This window comes from Astatotilapia calliptera, chromosome 9 (genome assembly GCF_900246225.1).
Source record: "Astatotilapia calliptera chromosome 9, fAstCal1.2, whole genome shotgun sequence".
NCBI classification, from domain to species: Eukaryota; Metazoa; Chordata; class Actinopteri; order Cichliformes; family Cichlidae; genus Astatotilapia; species Astatotilapia calliptera.
This window is the reverse complement of record NC_039310.1, coordinates 11401123-11419853: the sequence shown is the minus strand read 5'-3', so window position 1 is coordinate 11419853 and position 18731 is coordinate 11401123. Positions and strand designations below refer to the sequence as shown.

Genomic DNA, 18731 nt, shown 5'->3' with positions numbered 1-18731 from the left:
GTGTCCGTCGGCATCATTCTGTGTAACCTGGTGTTTAGTCTGCGTCTCTCCGCCATCTTTCATTGTGTATTTTGTTCCTCCCCCTGTGCGTGTTTGGTTTAAGTTGAGTTCTTTAGTTTTCCCCAGTTTAGGTTGGTTTACTCCCCGCTCTGCTCCTCCTGTTTTTGTCACCTTATCACCTCTGCAAATAAATATTCACTCGCACCCCAGTCAGTGCCTGCATCTTGGATCCTTTACTCAATTCACCACACGACTGCTGTGCAGCCGTGACACTTATGGAGCTCCACAGTTCTTCTCCTGGTGTTTTGGTTGACATCTTTTGATTTTCCCATGTCAAAGAAACAGGCTCTGTGTTTTTCCTTATATGCAGCTCTGTCTCTCTTTATTCTGACATTTAACTAATTCAAAATATATTTCAATATTTATCTAAAACAAAAGTTTACTCTAAATTGATGTTGTACAGTAAAAATGTTTTCTCCCTAAAGTGTATGTAAATATCTGGTTACAAATGTGAATATCCTGCTGTGTACTGAAATCCCTCTTGTTTTGCATAGAAATATACTGAACAACATACAAAGCATAATATATAAAATAACATTTACCTGAGTTTTTTCTTTGAAAGAACCCTCTAATGTCCATTCTTATATTTCAGTACATAACTGAAACCGATTTAGTCGGGGAGGGTAAGAACTGAAAATATGAAATAAACACACGTAAGATAAGACTCTCTAAAAAAAATAGCATTTATTCGGCTTTTCATTTCGCCATTTGTTGATTCACTTGAAGAGCAAGTAACGTAATATTGGTGAAGTGATCAGTTTGATATCAATCTTTCGTGATGCACCGTCATATTTACATTATTTGTATGGTACGAATGATTTGCTTTGGTACCTGGTCAAACTTAAGCTCTCCTTAGTATGGCTGGCTCCGTTTCTCCAACAGCGACAGGCAGCAGCTGCCCCGCCCCCTCGCTCAGTTGCCTAGTGCCTGAGCTCGGATCATACCAATATCAGGGGGGATTCACGCACAGTCGTAAATTCCCACAGTGTGCACAATGTGCTTCGAATATTGTGTGTACTTCTTGTTTTATACAGTGTCAGCCAGGCATCTAACTATGAAAAAATTACACTCCAAAAGACCCCGGGCTTCTGACAAAACAACCCGGGCTTAAGCCCAGTAAGCCACCCCCACGCTCCGCCCCTGATTATGTACAAAGATTTTGTAATAGATTATGTAACTAGAACACACACACACTTTTGTACTGTACAGTAAAAATAAATCTAAATCTCCACATTCTTTGAAAGTCTTAAAGTTTATTCAATTTTGATTAAACATGTTTCTAAAGTAGCCTTAGGCTAACGCTAATGCTAAAGCTAACTACTAATAGGAAATGACACACAGAGAGCATAATGGGAACCAGGAAACAGATTCCCTTTCTCAATTTTCACTTGCCAAGAATGTGAGTATGGACTCGCGATTTGTACAATTGGAACACCAGTGTACTTGATGATGTCACAGGTCGGAGTTTTTACTGCCGTCCCGTAATTTAACTGGTATTATGTTATGAAGCTTAACTTTAAACTCAGCCAAACCAGTTTACTCAGAAACAAATAAAACACTGAAACAAACCAAACATTAAGATTTAGAAGTTATCTCAGTGACTTATATATCATGTTTAACCTCAGTAGCAAAATCTCTCTATTAATAAAACTAGTGTAGATGTATGCCTGAAAAAAAACAAACAGGTAAGATCTTAGAACGTTTTTATTTTTATTTTAGTAGACACTCCAAATTTACAACAGACAGCTGCTGGGGTTTGGAAGAGAACTGAACAAATATTTAAAATATAATCTGATCATTTTTGAAGCAGCCTTCAGAATCTCCATGTATTAACATGTATTATTGTTCCCGGTGAAAATGTTTCCTCCTGAATTAAAATATTTTTAATGTTAGAATTAATTCTGAGTCAGCTAATCTCAGCCAAAATGATTTACTCAGGAACAACAACAAACACACATAAGCCAAACATTAACATTTAGAAGTTATCTAAGTTATTTATATATCATGTTTAACCCTGAGTAGTGAAAGGCCGCGGGGGGTTTGAAAATGATGTGCCGGGAGTCCGCTGTTCTAACCAGGCTCTAGTGATCCTCGACCTCCCGGTCTGCTATCAAGCTGGTGGGTGACAGACGTCCCCGAAAACGTCGGAGCACTTTTGGAAATATGTGATGTCTTGATAAATTGAGGAGATATTTGATGTTTATACAGCTACAATTTCGCCTGAAAATATCTTAAAAGTTTATTTCTCCATTAGCAGTTCACTGGCAGAGAAGAAGGGAGCTATGGAGGGCCTGTGTACCTGGAGCACTGCCCCCCAGTACATCCTAAACACACCGATATTTTGTTTTCAAACTCTACTGCAGTTTATTTCACACATCAAACCTTTTGTAAACACATACAAGTAAACTACAATAACTTACATGTAGCAATAAAATAAACTGCTACCTCTTTTAAATAACAAAACATCTTTATGGTGTAATTATTTTACACGTAGTTGTTATTTTTGTTTTTTAACTGTGTAATAATATTCAACATTGCTATCAGTACATTTTTCAAAAAATGCCTCTCTGTGCAAAATGGGTTTAAAAACACAAACAGCTGTGGGATGCTGTTTGTCCGTGATTTGGACAGCCCTGCGCGTGCTCTCGATGCACGGTGTAGAATAAGGAGGGGATGTTTTTCTCATTATCATTTAATATTTTAATATGGCATTATTAGTTCATCAGAAGTATATAACCATCCATCCATCCATCTTCATCCGCTTATCCGAGGTCGGGTCGCGGGGGTAGCAGCCTAAGCAAAGAGGTCCAGACCTCCCTCTCCCCAGCCACCTCCTCCAGCTTGTCCGGGGGAATACCAAGGCGTTCCCAGGCCAGCCGAGAGATATAATCTCTCCAGCGTGTCCTGGGTCTGCCCCGGGGCCTCCTCCCGGTGGGACATGCCTGGAACACCTCGCCCAGGAGGCGCCCAGGGGGCATCCTTGCCAGATGCCCAAACCACCTCAGCTGGCTCCTTTCGATGTGGAGCAGCAGCTGCTCTACTCTAAGCCCCTCCCGGATGGCCGAACTTCTCACCCTATCTCTAAGGGAGAGGCCAGCCACCCTTCGGAGGAAGCTCATTTCCGCCGCTTGTATCCGCGATCTCGTTCTTTCGGGATCTAAGACTGGCAATAGGGAGTATATAACCAGCTTTGCATTAAACATAAATTGAAGTCTTTGACCTTACATTATCCTTTGCATTACAGTGATTGTTATAACTTTAGTTTGATCTTTTCTTACAGGTACCAGAATAATAACATGATTTTCCATTGCAGATGTAACCATGATCATTCCATACATATTGCAGTTCGTTGCTTATTCTAGAGTTGTGCTCAAGGTAATTAAAGGTTAAAAGCTACAGCCAGCGCGAGTCTGGCTGATCTATGGAGGGCAAAGGCTTTGAGCTTGGAAGGCCGCACGCGCTTACACAGCACTTATAAGATGTTATTCTTGGTGATTTTGTGCTTAGTCGTGTTTTAATATGTTTTAAGTAGAAGTAGCTGATCCAGCAATATTCATTTAATATTATATACTTGATTTAGAGCAATACACACTGATGGTCTTAATAAATGAAAGAGTCCTTGTAGCTGCCATGTTGTGTCTTAGCAGGGTACAGACGGGTCCAGGAGACGGGGGCAGTCAGCGTCTGCCCTCGCGAAGGAGACAATGATATTCTTTGTGTTAAATAAAATTGTCAACATTGATTGTATTACACCTGTCACTACGCATGAGGGGGCGTTCTAATACCCTGATTTCATAAAACTATGGTGATGTGTTTTTTGAGACGAGATCTGAGGCTGTCTGCATACAGTGTCCATCTCCCACATGTGTGATCATTAAATCATCGTTTGACTCAACCCGACCGGACCAGTGTTGTTATTGTGGGTTTTTCCTCTGGTGTCCATCCCCAATATTTTGAACCTTAACAACGGGAAACAAATTCTGCCGGGGATACCTAACTTGGCACCGCCATTGTGCAGGTGAAGTCAAAGACAAGATATACTTGATTATATTTTCTTGCTTCGTCTTCTGCTTTGCGTTAATGTGGGAGCCCCATCAAAAAACCTGTCCGTTATGCTAGCAATGTCCAAGCATTCTTTTTTTTTTATTATTCACAGTGTGTTGTTGGTCCTTCAGCCAGCTATTTGATGTTTTTTAATGCTTCTCCTGTTCCTGATAAACTCCAGAACAAGGCAGATGGGTCTGTTCTGGCCCTTGTGTCAAGAAACCTCCATTCAACCTATGAATGCTAAAAAGCTACATGCTGTTTGGTTTTTGGAGGACAGCACAGGAGCACGTTCGTGCAGACTGAAAATCCTTCTCTGTAGGCAAATACTTACTCAGATGGACTCAACCACACTACCACAGTACAAGGATTCATGGCCTGCAGTCAAGTACAGTTAAGCCTACGTTCAGAGACAATAGAAAACTGCTGTCACAAGGTGGCAGTAAAGGATGGATGCAAACTAGCAAGAAGCTTCATGAAAAAAAATACACTTTTTAAAACAAAAGAAGATAAACTCCTTTGACTTTATTTGGAACTATAACTACTTACTAAAGTTTGAGTTGAATAAAGAGCTCTTATTTTGTGTCCGTCTCTCTAATTGGAGACCCACTGTAGAGGAAGAGCTGGCATTCAGTTTTTCACCCAGTTTAGACTTACTAAACTTTATAAATTCATTTATAGATCGATGCATTTATATCTTCATTCTTTCAGTCATGCATTTACTTAAGAGCTGAGTTTATGAAAGCCTGATTGTATAACATGTAACTCAGGTGTAAATCATGGCACAAAAAATATTTCAGAAGTCTTCAGAAAACAAGTTGTTGTTTTTTATTAGATTGTAAAATGTTACAATCTCTAAATAATTATTCATGTCAACCATAGAAAAATGCAAAAAAATGAGGGTTTAGGACTGTAGTTTCTCTACTAGTTAGTGGTGGACAGAAACAGATCACTACAAGAGTGACGCATGTAAGAAACTAAGTGACCACAAAGGAACCCAATATTACTTCCCCACCCAACACACAACATTTTGGGTCATACATACAGAAGGTGGAGCTTATTTTTTAGTTGCATGCTGAGCTTATTATTTTAAAATTCTTCATTTTAGAAGCACTGAAAATGTAGTATGTATGATAAATGGGTTCCACAGAACAAACATATTTTACTGGAAATAAACTGCTAATGTGAGTCACTTTGATATCTCCTTTGTTTACTTTAGTCTCCTGTGGGAGCACTACTCACTGCTGTTAACAACCATCAGACATTACCAGCTTAAGCATATTGATCCCGTTCCCTGTATTTTACTACAAGAGAACATTTCTCTGTATTAACGTTTGTTTAACCAAAGACACATCCGCACTCTCACTTTTTCTGTACTTGAGAGTAGACGCACTCTCGATTACTTGTCTGTGTTAATCTTTGTTCAGTCTTGCACTCTTTGACCTGTGAATACACCACATCCTGCTGCTGTGTGCTGTCCTGCGCTGAGTCTAAAGAAGGCCTCTGCTTCGAGAACTCGATCTCATTGTAATGGACGTCTTCATTTTCTGCTGTTCTGGCTGCTTCTTCAAGAGACACACTCTGCGAAAACAAACAGACCAAAGTTAATTCTGGTACCATTAAAATAACCATCTTTTACTGAACACAGTAAACGTAGAACTGCTATGAAGTCCAATGTTGTAGCCAGAGATCAGACCCAAATTTAATATTAAATATATAGTCCTGTGCGTCAAAACATCAGGTGTGTCTCACATCAAACAGTAAAAAGAGAAATAAAAGACACAACAAAGGGTCACTTTTCACATTTCTACCTCACTTACTATGAATCACCTCAGTTAAATCTATGTCCTAGAATCATAAACACAGAAAATATTACACAATGAAATTCAGTTACCCACCTGTGTCGGATGTGAAGCTACATGTGTTGACTGCAGATACCTACAAAAAACAGCGGAGCTCTTTAAATTGAAATTTTCAATTATAATAATATTATTAATAACAATTATTAAATCATTATTAATAGTATTATTAGCATCGGTAGCATCAGTAGTATGTGAAAAAGTAATATTAGTATTATTATATATTGCAATACAGTTTTGAATAAATGTCTTCAAAAATGTCTGAAAGTTGTTGAATAATAATTACATATTAATGTTAGATGTAGACAAGTCCCACGCACTTTCTCAATATCCCTGATCCAACCTTTTCATTACTAACCTCTTCCTTTGAATACTTTCCTGTACGTCCTCATTCCACACCGAGTTTCATTCCCTTCTTTCTTCTGTCCAGAGGATACACTTCCTTGGCAGATTACCTCACTACTTCGGCTGTACTTTCCCAGCCATCTGGTTACTCCTGTCTACCACCTGGAGACTCAACTCCTCCATGAAATCTGTGCAACATTGTTTCATCTTCAACATCCACCAACATTTAATCTGCCTTTATTCACTTCACTTTTCAAAGTGGACCTGGAGAGTCTCCTGTCTCTTTCAGAGTGCACTTTTGCCACAAGATGTATTAAACTCTTATACGTCACCCTATGTCCCTCTCTCCTTAAAGTACAATGTCATTTACACAGTCATTTACATTCTCTCAAAAAATCCATTACCATCTATCCTTCTGCATCTCTTAACACACACCTATCCAGAACCTACCGATCACCTTTGTTTCCATCACCTACACTGAAGTCTTCTACAACCACCACCCTGGAGACACTTCATCTAACTTACTCCAGAATTCCTGACATCAACCCTGTGGGGCATACACACCGGTATCTTGCAACTTTTGGTTTTATTTTCCAGTTACATAAAAGCTACTATGGATTTAAAAAAGCAAAACATGTATCTGGGAGTCTTACCAAAGGATGAAAACCATACAGATGAGAATGATGATCCCAATGATCGCTCCAACAGCAGCCCCCCATAATACAGGCTTGATCATTCCTGTAGAGAGAAACAAAAGAAAGAACCAAATCCAAACCATATAAGTGACTGAACCTTTCATTTGTGTGAGATGGGTCTAAGTTGGATATGTACTTACATGTACAGGTATAAAAACAAACAGCAAAATAAGATACACTTAAAAATAAAAGTAAAAGCAGATATTTACACACATGACTCTTTCTTAAATTTCTGGACTTGTCCTTTATGCAGATTCCAAAGACTTTAATAAAGTCCTGATGACTAAGTTTTATATTTGTCTTTACTTTACCTCCAACAGTCACATGAATCTCTGCTGATGTCTGATTACCCAGATCATTAGTGGCCACACAGTAATAAACTCCTCCATCTGTTACACTGAAGCTGTAAATCTCTCCTTCAGATACTTTCACAGCTCCATCTCTGCTCTTCTTGAACCAGGTGAAGCTGCTGACTGGAGGTTTGGCTCTGCTGGAGCAGGTCAGGTTCACCCAGCTGTCTGCTGACACCAAACCTGATGGACTGATGGATGCTGAGGTGTCTTTAGGAGCATCTGGAGAAAAAGAAATATCCATAGATCAAACTCAAATTATATCCTATAAATCATGATATGTTTGCAGGATGAAAAAACAAACTGATTGTCTTACATGAAACACTGAGAGTCTCTTCTGTCTCTGCTGTCTTGGTGTCGTTTCCTTGGTTCACAGGATATCTGGCAGAGCAGCTGATCTTCTTTCCATCATGTGTGTCTGACAGAGTGATGATCTGCTGGATTTTAGTTGTAAAGCTTCCATCTGTGTTTTCCTCTATTTTGTTGTGAGAGTCTTGTTGGAGATTCCAGGTGAGTTGAGGAGGGGAGTGTGGACAGGGAGTGAGAGCTGAGCAGGTTATAGTGACAGACTCCTTCTCCTTCAGATCACCTGAGATTGTAATATTGGGCCTCCAAGGAGAATCTGTGGTTTCACATCAAACACATATTAAAAATGAAGAGGACAAAATCTTTCAAACTAATCATGTAATGCTATCTTCCTGAATTCACATAGAAGTTCAGAAATGTAATCAAGTCCTGAACAAAGCAGCACAGAAATTAAAAGAAAGAAATACATACATCCTTTTAGTGTCAGGATGTTAGTTATGATGATCATTATGTCTTTCATCTAACATTTCCTCAGCAGTTAATTTAATTAAAATTAATTAAAAATAATATGTTACAAAGTATAAACTCACATTTCTTTACCTCTGACTGTTATTTGAAGAGGATCACAAGAAGCTGTCGCCTTGAATGTTTCACTCTCTACTCTGAAGAAGTATGTGTCTGTGTATGTGGTGGTTAAATTAGAAAACAGAGTGGTGCAGTCTCTCTGACTCAGGTTCCCGGTAATACTTATTGGATAGATGCTAACTGCTCCACTACTTTTGAAGATCACATTGGTTTTGATTTTGGTAATATCAGAATTATTTTTAATCCACACTCCAAAGGTTTTTCTTGTGCTGATAAATGTCTGTTCTGCTTTGTGGCTGAAGCTACATGGGATTTTCAAACAAGTTCCACTCAGTGCTTCCAGCTTCTTTGGTGCAGTTACAAAAAGGTCATCATGGCAGTGAGCTGAAGCACCTGTAAGGATAGTTTCATGGTTAACCCATTCACACATTAAATATTGTTAAAAAAATAATAATAAAAAGAATTTTGCTCCCAACAAAACTTTAAACAAACTTTGATCAAATTATTAGTATCATTATGTTTCTGTGTGTGTATGTTTTATGTAGAAACAAACTGACATTTTCCCTCTCGTTTCTACATAAAGCTTTTCAAGACATAAAGAGAAAAAGTCTCTGTTTTCACTTTGCTTGAAGAAACAAATAATATTATAAATGATTCAAAAATGTCTTAGATTGACTAAATAAACAGCTCACCTGAAAAAAAGACGACCATCAGTAACATCCCGACTGTCACCATGTTCAGAAACTCATTCCCTGCATTTGTGAACAAAAATGATTTTTTATTTAAATGATTTCACACATGGAGCTTTTATACTCTACTGGTGTGTTTCAAAACAAGTTAACAATCAAAACTTTTATCAGCAGATTTTCCATTTTTATTACCAAAGATGAAGAAAATCTAAAGAGCTGTGTGATTTGAAACCACTTGAAATAAGAAAACAATAACATAACAGTTCCTGGAAAACTGAAGCATCAATAAATAAAATATGTATGCTTCTCTTAGCAAAAGACGAATAAACAAAAGTTTTTGTGACAAGAAGCAGTAAAATGTTTCCTTACCAAATACACCCAAGTGAAGATCTCACAGTGAGATGAAAATGTTTTTAGTGAAACATTTAGTCAACTTAACATATAAGTCACTAGATTAAAAAGGAGGTACAAAAAAAACATGCAGTTCAAGAAAGTTCAACAAGTCTGTTTTGTCTGGTTGCAAAGCTGCTAGAGGTGTGACACGATGCCCCTGAAATACAGCAGTGAAAAAATCGTCAGTTTTTAGCTTCCTGCAAAAATCCTGTGAAAGAGGAAGTCAGACATGACAGCAGCTTAAGTCTGAAATTACTTCCTCACCCTCAAATACTTTTTACTACCATGAGTTATTCCAAGAATGTATAAGCTGAGAGTAGATACACTCTGTGCCACCACCTGTCTGTGTTAAGCTATTTTCAGTCTTTGAACTGTGAATAAATCCTGCTGTGTGCTGTCCTGCACTGAGTCTAAAGAAGGTCTCTGCTTGAAGAAGCCAGTCTCTCTGTAATGGACGTCTTCATTTTCTGCTGTTCTTCTGCTTCTTGAGGAGACAGACTCAGTGAAATCAAATATACCAAAGTGAATTGTAATGACGAGCTGGAGGAAAACTCTCATGCACTTCATCAAAGGAGCTTGCAAAGAAAAGCGTCTGGACTTCTTTAAGTTGCTTGAAGACGTTTCACCTCTCATCCGAGAAGCTTCTTCAGTTCATCTTCTCATGTACACTCAAAAAACAGATTCAGGTCCTTCTTTCAAAGAACACATCCAAATTGTGTTAGTTGTTCATAAATGCAATTAAAAACTACCAAATTAATTTGAATTTCTTTGTATAAACCTAAAATTATTCTAAACCAGCAGAGGCTGATTCTGAACACAAAATGAATGAGTTTGTTGGGGCACTAGGGGTAGGAGGAGTACATTTTTGCACTTAAGTATTTGTAAACTCAAAGAAATAAATTCAAGCCCCTCTTTAAGCTTAAACATTTTTTTTAATCTCACTCAACGCAAATGTAGCACTCCAGCGTTACTGCAATTATTATTCGTGTGGTGAACCTAAATTATTTTCTCTCAAAGCAGTCTTTGTTACAAGAACACAAAGTTATTGAGTTACACAACGGTCCGCCTTCTTTGAAAATTTTGCGCTCTTTCAGGATCACCTAAATGAATGCAGCTACTCTTGGCCTCTCTGTACTTTTTGGATAAAACTACACCTTCAGGTAAGGTAACATATTATTTTTTCATATATCCAATTGTGTATTTCTTTATCAGCTAACTCTATGGCAATGCTATTTATCATAGAAGCTTGTAATCATAGCTGGACTGGCCATCGGGCATACCGGGCATTTGCATGTGCATTGGTTCAATGGGGAGATCTACATTCAGTCATATGTCTGCTTTCCCAGGTGTTTGGCTACTTGTCTATTCATTACATCACTTTCCCTTTCCCACGGTGTAAAAGTCAATGCCGATGGCATTGCTGTAATTCCCAGGGTTTCTGCTTCTTCCAAATCAATCACTCGCAGACGAAAAAGAACCAGAACCAAGCCTATTTGCTGTCTGGGTCTACTAGCTCTATCTACGATCAACTATCTACTCCAGCTACTAGCTGCATGGATGTGGTGCAGTGCTCTCAGACAGTCATGCATCTCTACATGCCATTGATGCCTTCTTCGATCCCTCCAGCCTAGCATGCTATGTTCATGCTATGCCTTTGCCTCCATATCCTCCCAGCAGTTCTCTGGAAACTGCTTCTTCCACCTCCTGCATAAGAATGTTGCAATAAGAAGGTTGCTTCTTATGCCAGTTTAGCAACTGTTCTCTTTTTTTTTTTTTTTTTTTTTTGGCCTGTCCCGTTTGGCTCTTTTGCCTCTTTTGTTGTCTAAAGGCAAAGAAAGATGCCCAACAGATTTACTTTACCAAATTGACCATCCCAGCCTTGCCGTAATGGTCCATTTGATTCACCTTTTATTGTTTATTTTATTTTCACTTACTGAATACGGGACAGACTTGACTGGGGGAAAGAAGGGGAGAAAGAAAGAGGGAAAGAGAAACAGCTGAGAAGAGGGACGGGGGAGAAGGGCAAAAGACAAAAACCAACAGAACGGGCAGAGAGAAAAAAAATGCATATATCAATCACCTGGATCACCTGCTGAGAAAGAAAAAAGAAAGCAAGCAGAAGAGAACAAGAGTAATAGAATAAACAACATCACAATGATATATGGGAATATGACAGTAAATACTAAATGTTAAACATTATTGTGCAGCACATAAGATCAACAGAACACAGTGTGCTTTGAGGTAGGAGCCAAAAAGGGTGTAGTTTGTGGGTGTGATCACCCGTGTGTACACCTGTGAGCATGGACGCGCTTGTTTTTTGTTTTTTAAAAGGTTCCTTCATGTAATAATCTGCTAGAGGGTGTGGGGGGGCCACAGCCCCGTCCTCCAGGGCGTGAAGCAGGTGTGGAGGAGATCAAAACTCCAGACATCCAGAGGCCCCCAGAACACAAGAGACCAAGGAAGACCAACAGAGGGGCAGCTGCGCCACTGTCCCGGAAAGAGCTGAGGAGAGTCCCAGATGAGGGCTCACTCAGCAGCCGCGGAGCAGAAGCCAGGGGGAGTTGCAGTGACGCGCCCGTGAGCTCCGCCGGCAGCCAGCTGCGCCTGAGTGACCGAGCCCCAGGCTGAGAGGCCGGGGGCACCCCACCTCCGAAGTGGCCCGAGCGAGCCCCAGGCTCCAGGCCCCGATAAGCGGCCGCCAAGGAGTGAGCCGGTGTGTACCTGGACGCCCATCCCTGGACACAAAGAACCACCAACGCACCGATGTCTGAGGGGGTCCGCCACTGGCAGGGGAAGTGGTGGTAGGGGGAGATAGGCCTCCAAACCTTGGAGGCCTATATGTGCTGTTCAAGATTCATCTGGGAACACATTATATGAACCGATACAAATAAACAACATTTTCAGGGATTTCTATAAAACGTTGTATTCACCACAAATAAACCCATCTAAAAAAGAAATTGATCAGTTTTTGGACAACATAACTCTTCCAAAATTATTGGACACTCAAGCAATGGCACTGGATTCACCACTGACACCAGGTGAACTCCAGGAAGCCCTGATAAGTATGCACAATAATAAGGCTCCAGGTCCAGATGGCTTTCCTGCAGAATTCTACAAAGAATTCTGGTCGATTCTAGCACCAGTTTTCTACAGAACGTTGTTGGAAATTAAAGAAAAGGGCAGACTTCCATCAAATATGAATTCTGCAAACATTAATCTCCTGCTAAAACCAGGCAAAGACCCTGTATATCCCTCAAGCTATCGTCCAATATCCCTTATAAATGTAGACCTTAAAATAATCTGCAAAGCTCTCTCAAAGAGACTGGAGAAAATAACCCCCCTCTTAATTCATCCTGACCAAACTGGTTTCATAAAAGGTAGGCACTCATCAACAAATACACGTAGATTACTTAATTTGATAGACTACTCATACAGTAAAAACCTAGAAACTACAATATTCTCTTTAGACGCAGAAAAAGCATTTGACAGAGTTAACTGGAAATTTCTATTTGCAACTTTACACAAATTTGGTTTTGGATCCTCTTTCATAAACTGGTTAAAAATATTATATAATTCCCCAACAGCTTGTGTTAGAACAAATGACCAGACATCCTCCAGCTTCTGTCTCTTGAGGGGCACCAGGCAGGGATGCCCACTCTCCCCTTCACTATTTGCAATTTTTATTGAACCACTAGCAGCAGCAATTAGACAGAATTCAGTAATTAAGGGCATAAAATGCAAGAACGTGGAACATAAAATCAGCCTTTATGCGGATGATGTGTTACTCTTTCTCCAAAATTCACAAACCAATATCTCTGGGGTGATTGAATTGATAAACTCTTTTGCAAGAATATCAGATTACTCAATTAACTGGTCAAAATCTACAGTCCTACCGATTAATTGCTCCTTCCATAATTCCTCTTCTACACCACTGCAATCGGGAAATATAAAATATTTAGGTATTAATGTTTCTCCCAAGCTTGCAGATCTAACTAAATTAAACCATATCCCACTTTTAAAGAAGGTAGAAGATGATCTGGCTAGATGGAAATGTCTACCCATATCACTCATGGGAAGGGTTGCCGCTATAAAAATGATGGTCTTACCAAAAATAAATTATTTATTCTCAATGATCCCAACTAAACCGTCACAAGATTGGTTCAGATCTTTAGATTCATGTATGTCCAAATTCCTTTGGAAAAATAAACCCCCACGTATAAGCTTAAAAACACTACAAAAGACCAAGGATAAAGGAGGACTAGAACTGCCTAACTTTCAGCACTACTTCTTAGCCAACAGGCTTCAGTTTATCTCAGGATGGCTAAAACACACCCTCTTAGATGAACCTTGGCTAGATGTAGAACAAGCACTCTGCAATAATCTAGAGATCTCAGACCTACCATTTATCAGCTCAAACATCCAACGACATGAATGCTTTAAAAGCATCAACATCAGCTCTTCTCTGACAGCATGGTGGGAGTTTCTAAAATTGACGGCGTCTTCATTAATCCCATGCAAACGTACACCTATCTGGAACAACCCTGACATATTACAAAACAATAATATGATAAACTTTTCAGATTGGAGTGATAAAGGAATCAAATATTTAGAACATATACTAGAAGGAACAGAATTTATTTCATTTGACGGACTAGTTACACAATATGGGATCAACAAGAAAAGATTTTTAGAATATCAACAAATTAAATCCATAGTAAAAAAGAAATTTAAACCGGGTCAAGTTGAACTACAAACACCACCAAGTGTGGTTCAATTTCTTACTCTTAAACCCCCCAAATTACTATCCAAAATATACAGAATGCTTTCTAAAACAGATGAATCAATATCACTTCCTATTGCAAAATGGGAAGCGGATTTATCAGTTAACTTAGACCTAAACTTCTGGTCTCAGATTTGCTTAAAAACCTTTCATCTAATTAGAAATGCCAGTCTTCAATTAATTCAATACAAAATATTACATAGAGTGCACTATACAGGTCATCGGATGTTCAAGATGGGCTTTACGTCTACCAACAACTGCTCACACTGCCAAACCAATTCACCGGACAATTATATCCACGCTCTTTGGTTCTGTCCACCAGTTCAGAAGTTTTGGCGCGAGATACAGTGGGGCAAAAAAGTATTTAGTCAGCCACCGATTGTGCAAGTTCCCCCACTTAAAATGATGACAGAGGTCAGTAATTTGCACCAGAGGTACACTTCAACTGTGAGAGACAGAATGTGAAAAAAAATCCATGAATCCACATGGTAGGATTTGTAAAGAATTTATTCGTAAATCAGGGTGGAAAATAAGTATTTGGTCACCTCAAACAAGGAAAATCTCTGGCTCTCACAGACCTGTAACGTCTTCTGTAAGAAGCTTTTCTGTCCCCCACTCGTTACCTGTATGAATGGCACCTGTTTGAACTCATCATCTGTATAAAAGACACCTGTCCACAGCCTCAAACAGTCAGACTCCAAACTCCGCCATGGCCAAGACCAAAGAGCTTTCGAAGGACACCAGGAAAAGTATTGTAGACCTGCACCAGACTGGGAAGAGTGAATCTACAATAGGCAAGCAGCTTGGTGTGAACAAATCAACTGTGGGAGCAATCATCAGAAAATGGAAGACATACAAGACCACTGATAATCTCCCTCGATCTGGGACTCCACGCAAGATCTCATCCCGTGGGGTCAAAATGATCATGAGAACGGTGAGCAAAGATCCCAGAACCACACGGGGGGACCTGGTGAATGACCTGCAGAGAGCTGGGACCAAAGTAACAAAGGTCACCATCAGTAACACACTACAACGGCAGGGAATCAAATCCCGCAGTGCCAGACGTGTTCCGCTGCTGAAGCCAGTGCATGTCCAGGCCCGTCTGAAGTTTGCCAGAGAGCACATGGATGATACAGCAGAGGATTGGGAGAATGTCATGTGGTCAGATGAAACCAAAGTAGAACTTTTTGGTATAAACTCAACTCGTCGTGTTTGGAGGAAGAAGAATACTGAGTTGCATCCCAAGAACACCATACCTACTGTGAAGCATGGGGGTGGAAACATCATGCTATGGGGCTGTTTTTCTGCCAAGGGGACAGGACGACTGATCCGTGTTAAGGACAGAATGAATGGGGCCATGTATCGTGAGATTTTGAGCCAAAACCTCCTTCCATCAGTGAGAACTTTGAAGATGAAATGAGGCTGGGTCTTCCAACATGACAATGATCCAAAACACACCGCCCGGGCAACAAAGGAGTGGCTCCGTAAGAAGCATTTGAAAGTCCTGGAGTGGCCTAGCCAGTCTCCAGACCTCAACCCCATAGAAAATCTGTGGCGGGAGTTGAAAGTCCGTGTTGCTCGGCGACAGCCCCAAAACATCACTGCTCTCGAGAAGATCTGCATGGAGGAATGGGCCAAAATTCCAGCTACTGTGTGTGCAAACCTGGTAAAGACCTATAGTAAACGTTTGACCTCTGTTATTGCCAACAAAGGTTATGTTACAAAGTATTGAGTTGTATTTTTGTTATTGACCAAATACTTATTTTCCACCCTGATTTACAAATAAATTCTTTACAAATCCTACCATGTGGATTCATGGATTTTTTTTTCACATTCTGTCTCTCACAGTTGAAGTGTACCTCTGGTGCAAATTACTGACCTCTGTCATCATTTTAGGTGGGGGAACTTGCACAATCGGTGGCTGACTAAATACTTTTTTGCCCCACTGTATGTGAAGACTTATCAAAGTGTCTGAAATGTAACAGCTTAGATAATGTCACTTCAGAAAAGAATATCGCCCATATGGTTTTCACTGCCCTATGCATAGCCAAGAAAACAGTCCTCATGAACTGGAAAAATAAAAATAATCTTAATTCTAACCAATATAGAAATTATCTATTAGATTACATTAGTCTTGATACAGCCTCTGCCACCACATCAGATCAATTGCTCTGGGCTCCTTTGATCAGCTCCATCACCTAGTGGGGGTGGGGGGTCATAGTTTGGTCCCGCCTTCACTGTTGTGATTGGTGTGGGGGTAGGGACAGGCTTAGGGCATCGGGGGGTTCCCCGGAGGCATCTTCCTTGGGGGGCTCAACCCGGGGTAGCGGTCATGTCCGGTTAGGGGCTCTGTTGGCTCTCCGGTGACTGTTTCCTCGCGGCTGCGTGCAGCGGGGCTAGGGGAGGGTCTGTGCTGACGGACGTGGGTTACTGACCTGGTAGCCTGGCTGCCCCTGGGTGGGTCCGGGATGGGCGTGAGGTTCTGGGGGCGCTCCGTCTCTGGGCTGGGACCCGGACCGGGCCTCGGGGGCTTGGGTCCTGGTTGGTGTGTTGCCGGGGTTGTGGGCGGGTGGGTGCATGGGGGCCCAGCCCTGGAGCAGGGTGCCGCCGGTGCGTCGAGCCACCTGGGGGGCTCTTCAACTGGTGGGGAAGATTGTCACATCTTGCAGGAGCTTTCCTCTCCTCAGGAGCTCCCTCTGCAGGAGGGGGAGATACAGGAGAGGTGGAGGAAGATCTCAGCCTGGGTGTTTATTGTCTTATGTAGTCTGGAAGATGAGTGGATGGTGGGGTGGGTGCAGTTTTCTCTGTGGTGGGGTTGGGTGGACTGTCCCGGGCTCTGTGGGGCCGGGCGGCGCTGCTGCACTGGGCCCGGTCTGGATGGGCCTGGGCCCCCTTTCCCTGGCGGGTCGCGGAGTATGGGGGTGCCTACTGGGGTCAGCGGGGGAGCTGGCCCCACAATTTTATCCCACAACTTAGACATTCACATTACTCACACTCTCATTACACATACATATAGGATCTTGGGGGTGGGCACGATACACGGAGTCCAAAGTACCATCAGGGTGTACACCCCACCCCTGGCATCGTTGCCCACCTCTCAATTTTAAATACACGTAGACATTGAGGGCTAGCAGGAGGGACCATGCGCTTACCTGCTGCTCTCTGGCAGGTAGCTCCAAGCCCTCCTGGGTTTTAAATGCACCTTAGAACACACATGCATCAACATTACAATGAGCGGGTGGAGGGAGGTTTGGAGTCTTCTCTCACCCCCGTTCTCTGCGACCTGCTGGAGCAGGGGGGCTAGGACTAGGAGGAAGAGTTGGCCGTCCGACTGCGGTCTGGAGTGTGGAGCCTTCCTGCTGCTGCGGAGTCGGGGCGGTCTGCCTCCCCCCACCGCAGGGAAAAGGGAAACACCACCTGGGTCTGGGTGCAGTTCCCCCCTCCAGGGGCGGGGGCACCTAGACCCGGTTTGTAGAGTACGCTTGGGGAGTGTGATCGTGTGTACAACGTCTCTTTATGTCTGTCTCCACGTTGGTTGAGTGTGGAGTAAGTGCATATGAGAGCATGAGGGTGGGAATGGATGTTTGTATCTGTGTGTGCCTGTATGTCTGTGTCTATATGTCAGGTTGGGTGTCAGGCGCCACCTCTCTGGGGACATCTCAAGCAACTGTTCTCAAGTCATCTGATCCTTGCCTGTCTGTTGGCAAGTTACAGGTTGCTTTAGCCATTCTTCAAGACACCATCTGCTTGGTTTATCCTGAACAATTAGAAAACAAATTAACTATCAGATTAGCTATAAAATTAGATAACAGATTAACTATTGGATTAGCTATCTTATTTCCAAATTTCTGAAGAAATATGAAGTAGCCGAGTGGTGCATTGTAAGGAGCTCTCTGATTGGTTAGACCAGGGGTCGGCAACCCTAGGAACGGGTTAACTGATGGCACGGCCATAGCTGGACTGGCCATCGGGCATACCGGGCATTTGCTAGGTGGCCCGATGATTTTTTATTTTTTTTTGTAACGGTATAAACAACGAAAGGTGGTGGATCGGCCAGATGCTGGCCGGTGTGTGAAAATAACTCAGTTGTTTGGTGGTGGCATCGCGGAGCTTCCACAGATTCAGTAACATTATCAAGTGGTGGAGGCTGGCAGGTGGATCAGGGAGAGGGGAGGCAGGACAATGAGAGACCCGAGGCGGCCGCCGGTCCGAGTGTCAGGTGAACTGAACTTCAGGTAAGAAGTTATGACCTGCAGTCTATCTGGGTCAGATATAAACCAAGTTTAGGTGGAGTTTATTTTCGTTGTGCTGACTTTTTACAGTCAGTTACAATAACTCGTACTGCGTACTAGCTAGCATGATGGAGTTTTATACAGCTGGGTGGGTGCTATGATGTTACTGATAGTGAACTTTATTTAATTCATAAGGTTAGTTAGTAGAGTTGCCATCGTCCTGTAAAAAGACAGAATTGTCCAGCATTCAGAGAAATTATTACTCGTTTCGAGTTGAGCTGAGAAGGGACGCAGTTTGTCCCGGACGTCAGCTAGAATGAAAAAAGACACAAAGGTGGAGCTGCACAGCTGCCTCTTCTTCTCTCCCTCTCTCTCCTATTGCTACTTTAATCA

General features: G+C 41.6%; 1 protein-coding gene across 1 annotated transcript; it reads right to left on the bottom strand.

Annotated features, from left to right (window-relative positions):
• Positions 1 to 5017: 5017 nt before the first annotated feature.
• On the bottom strand, positions 5018 to 8994 carry LOC113028797 (sialoadhesin-like). Its single transcript, XM_026179248.1, has 7 exons — positions 8937 to 8994; positions 8260 to 8637; positions 7670 to 7975; positions 7315 to 7575; positions 6962 to 7046; positions 6003 to 6042; positions 5018 to 5685 (listed from the first exon to the last, which is right to left on the bottom strand). Exons 1-7 carry the CDS (start codon positions 8977 to 8979, stop codon positions 5467 to 5469), a joined length of 1332 nt encoding a protein of 443 aa, XP_026035033.1. The 5' UTR covers positions 8980 to 8994; the 3' UTR covers positions 5018 to 5466.
• Between the last annotated feature and the right edge of the window lie 9737 nt (positions 8995 to 18731).

Excerpts from the sequence above, each read along its gene's own strand:
- LOC113028797 (XM_026179248.1), bottom strand. The coding sequence starts at position 8,979 with ATGGTGACAGTCGGGATGTTACTGATGGTCGTCTTTTTTTCAG. Across the intron at positions 7,976-8,259 it reads TCTTCAAATAACAGTCAGAG|ATTCTCCTTGGAGGCCCAAT; the intron begins GTAAAGAAATGT and ends GTGAAACCACAG. Across the intron at positions 5,686-6,002 it reads TAGCTTCACATCCGACACAG|AGTGTGTCTCTTGAAGAAGC; the intron begins GTGGGTAACTGA and ends TTGTTTTCGCAG.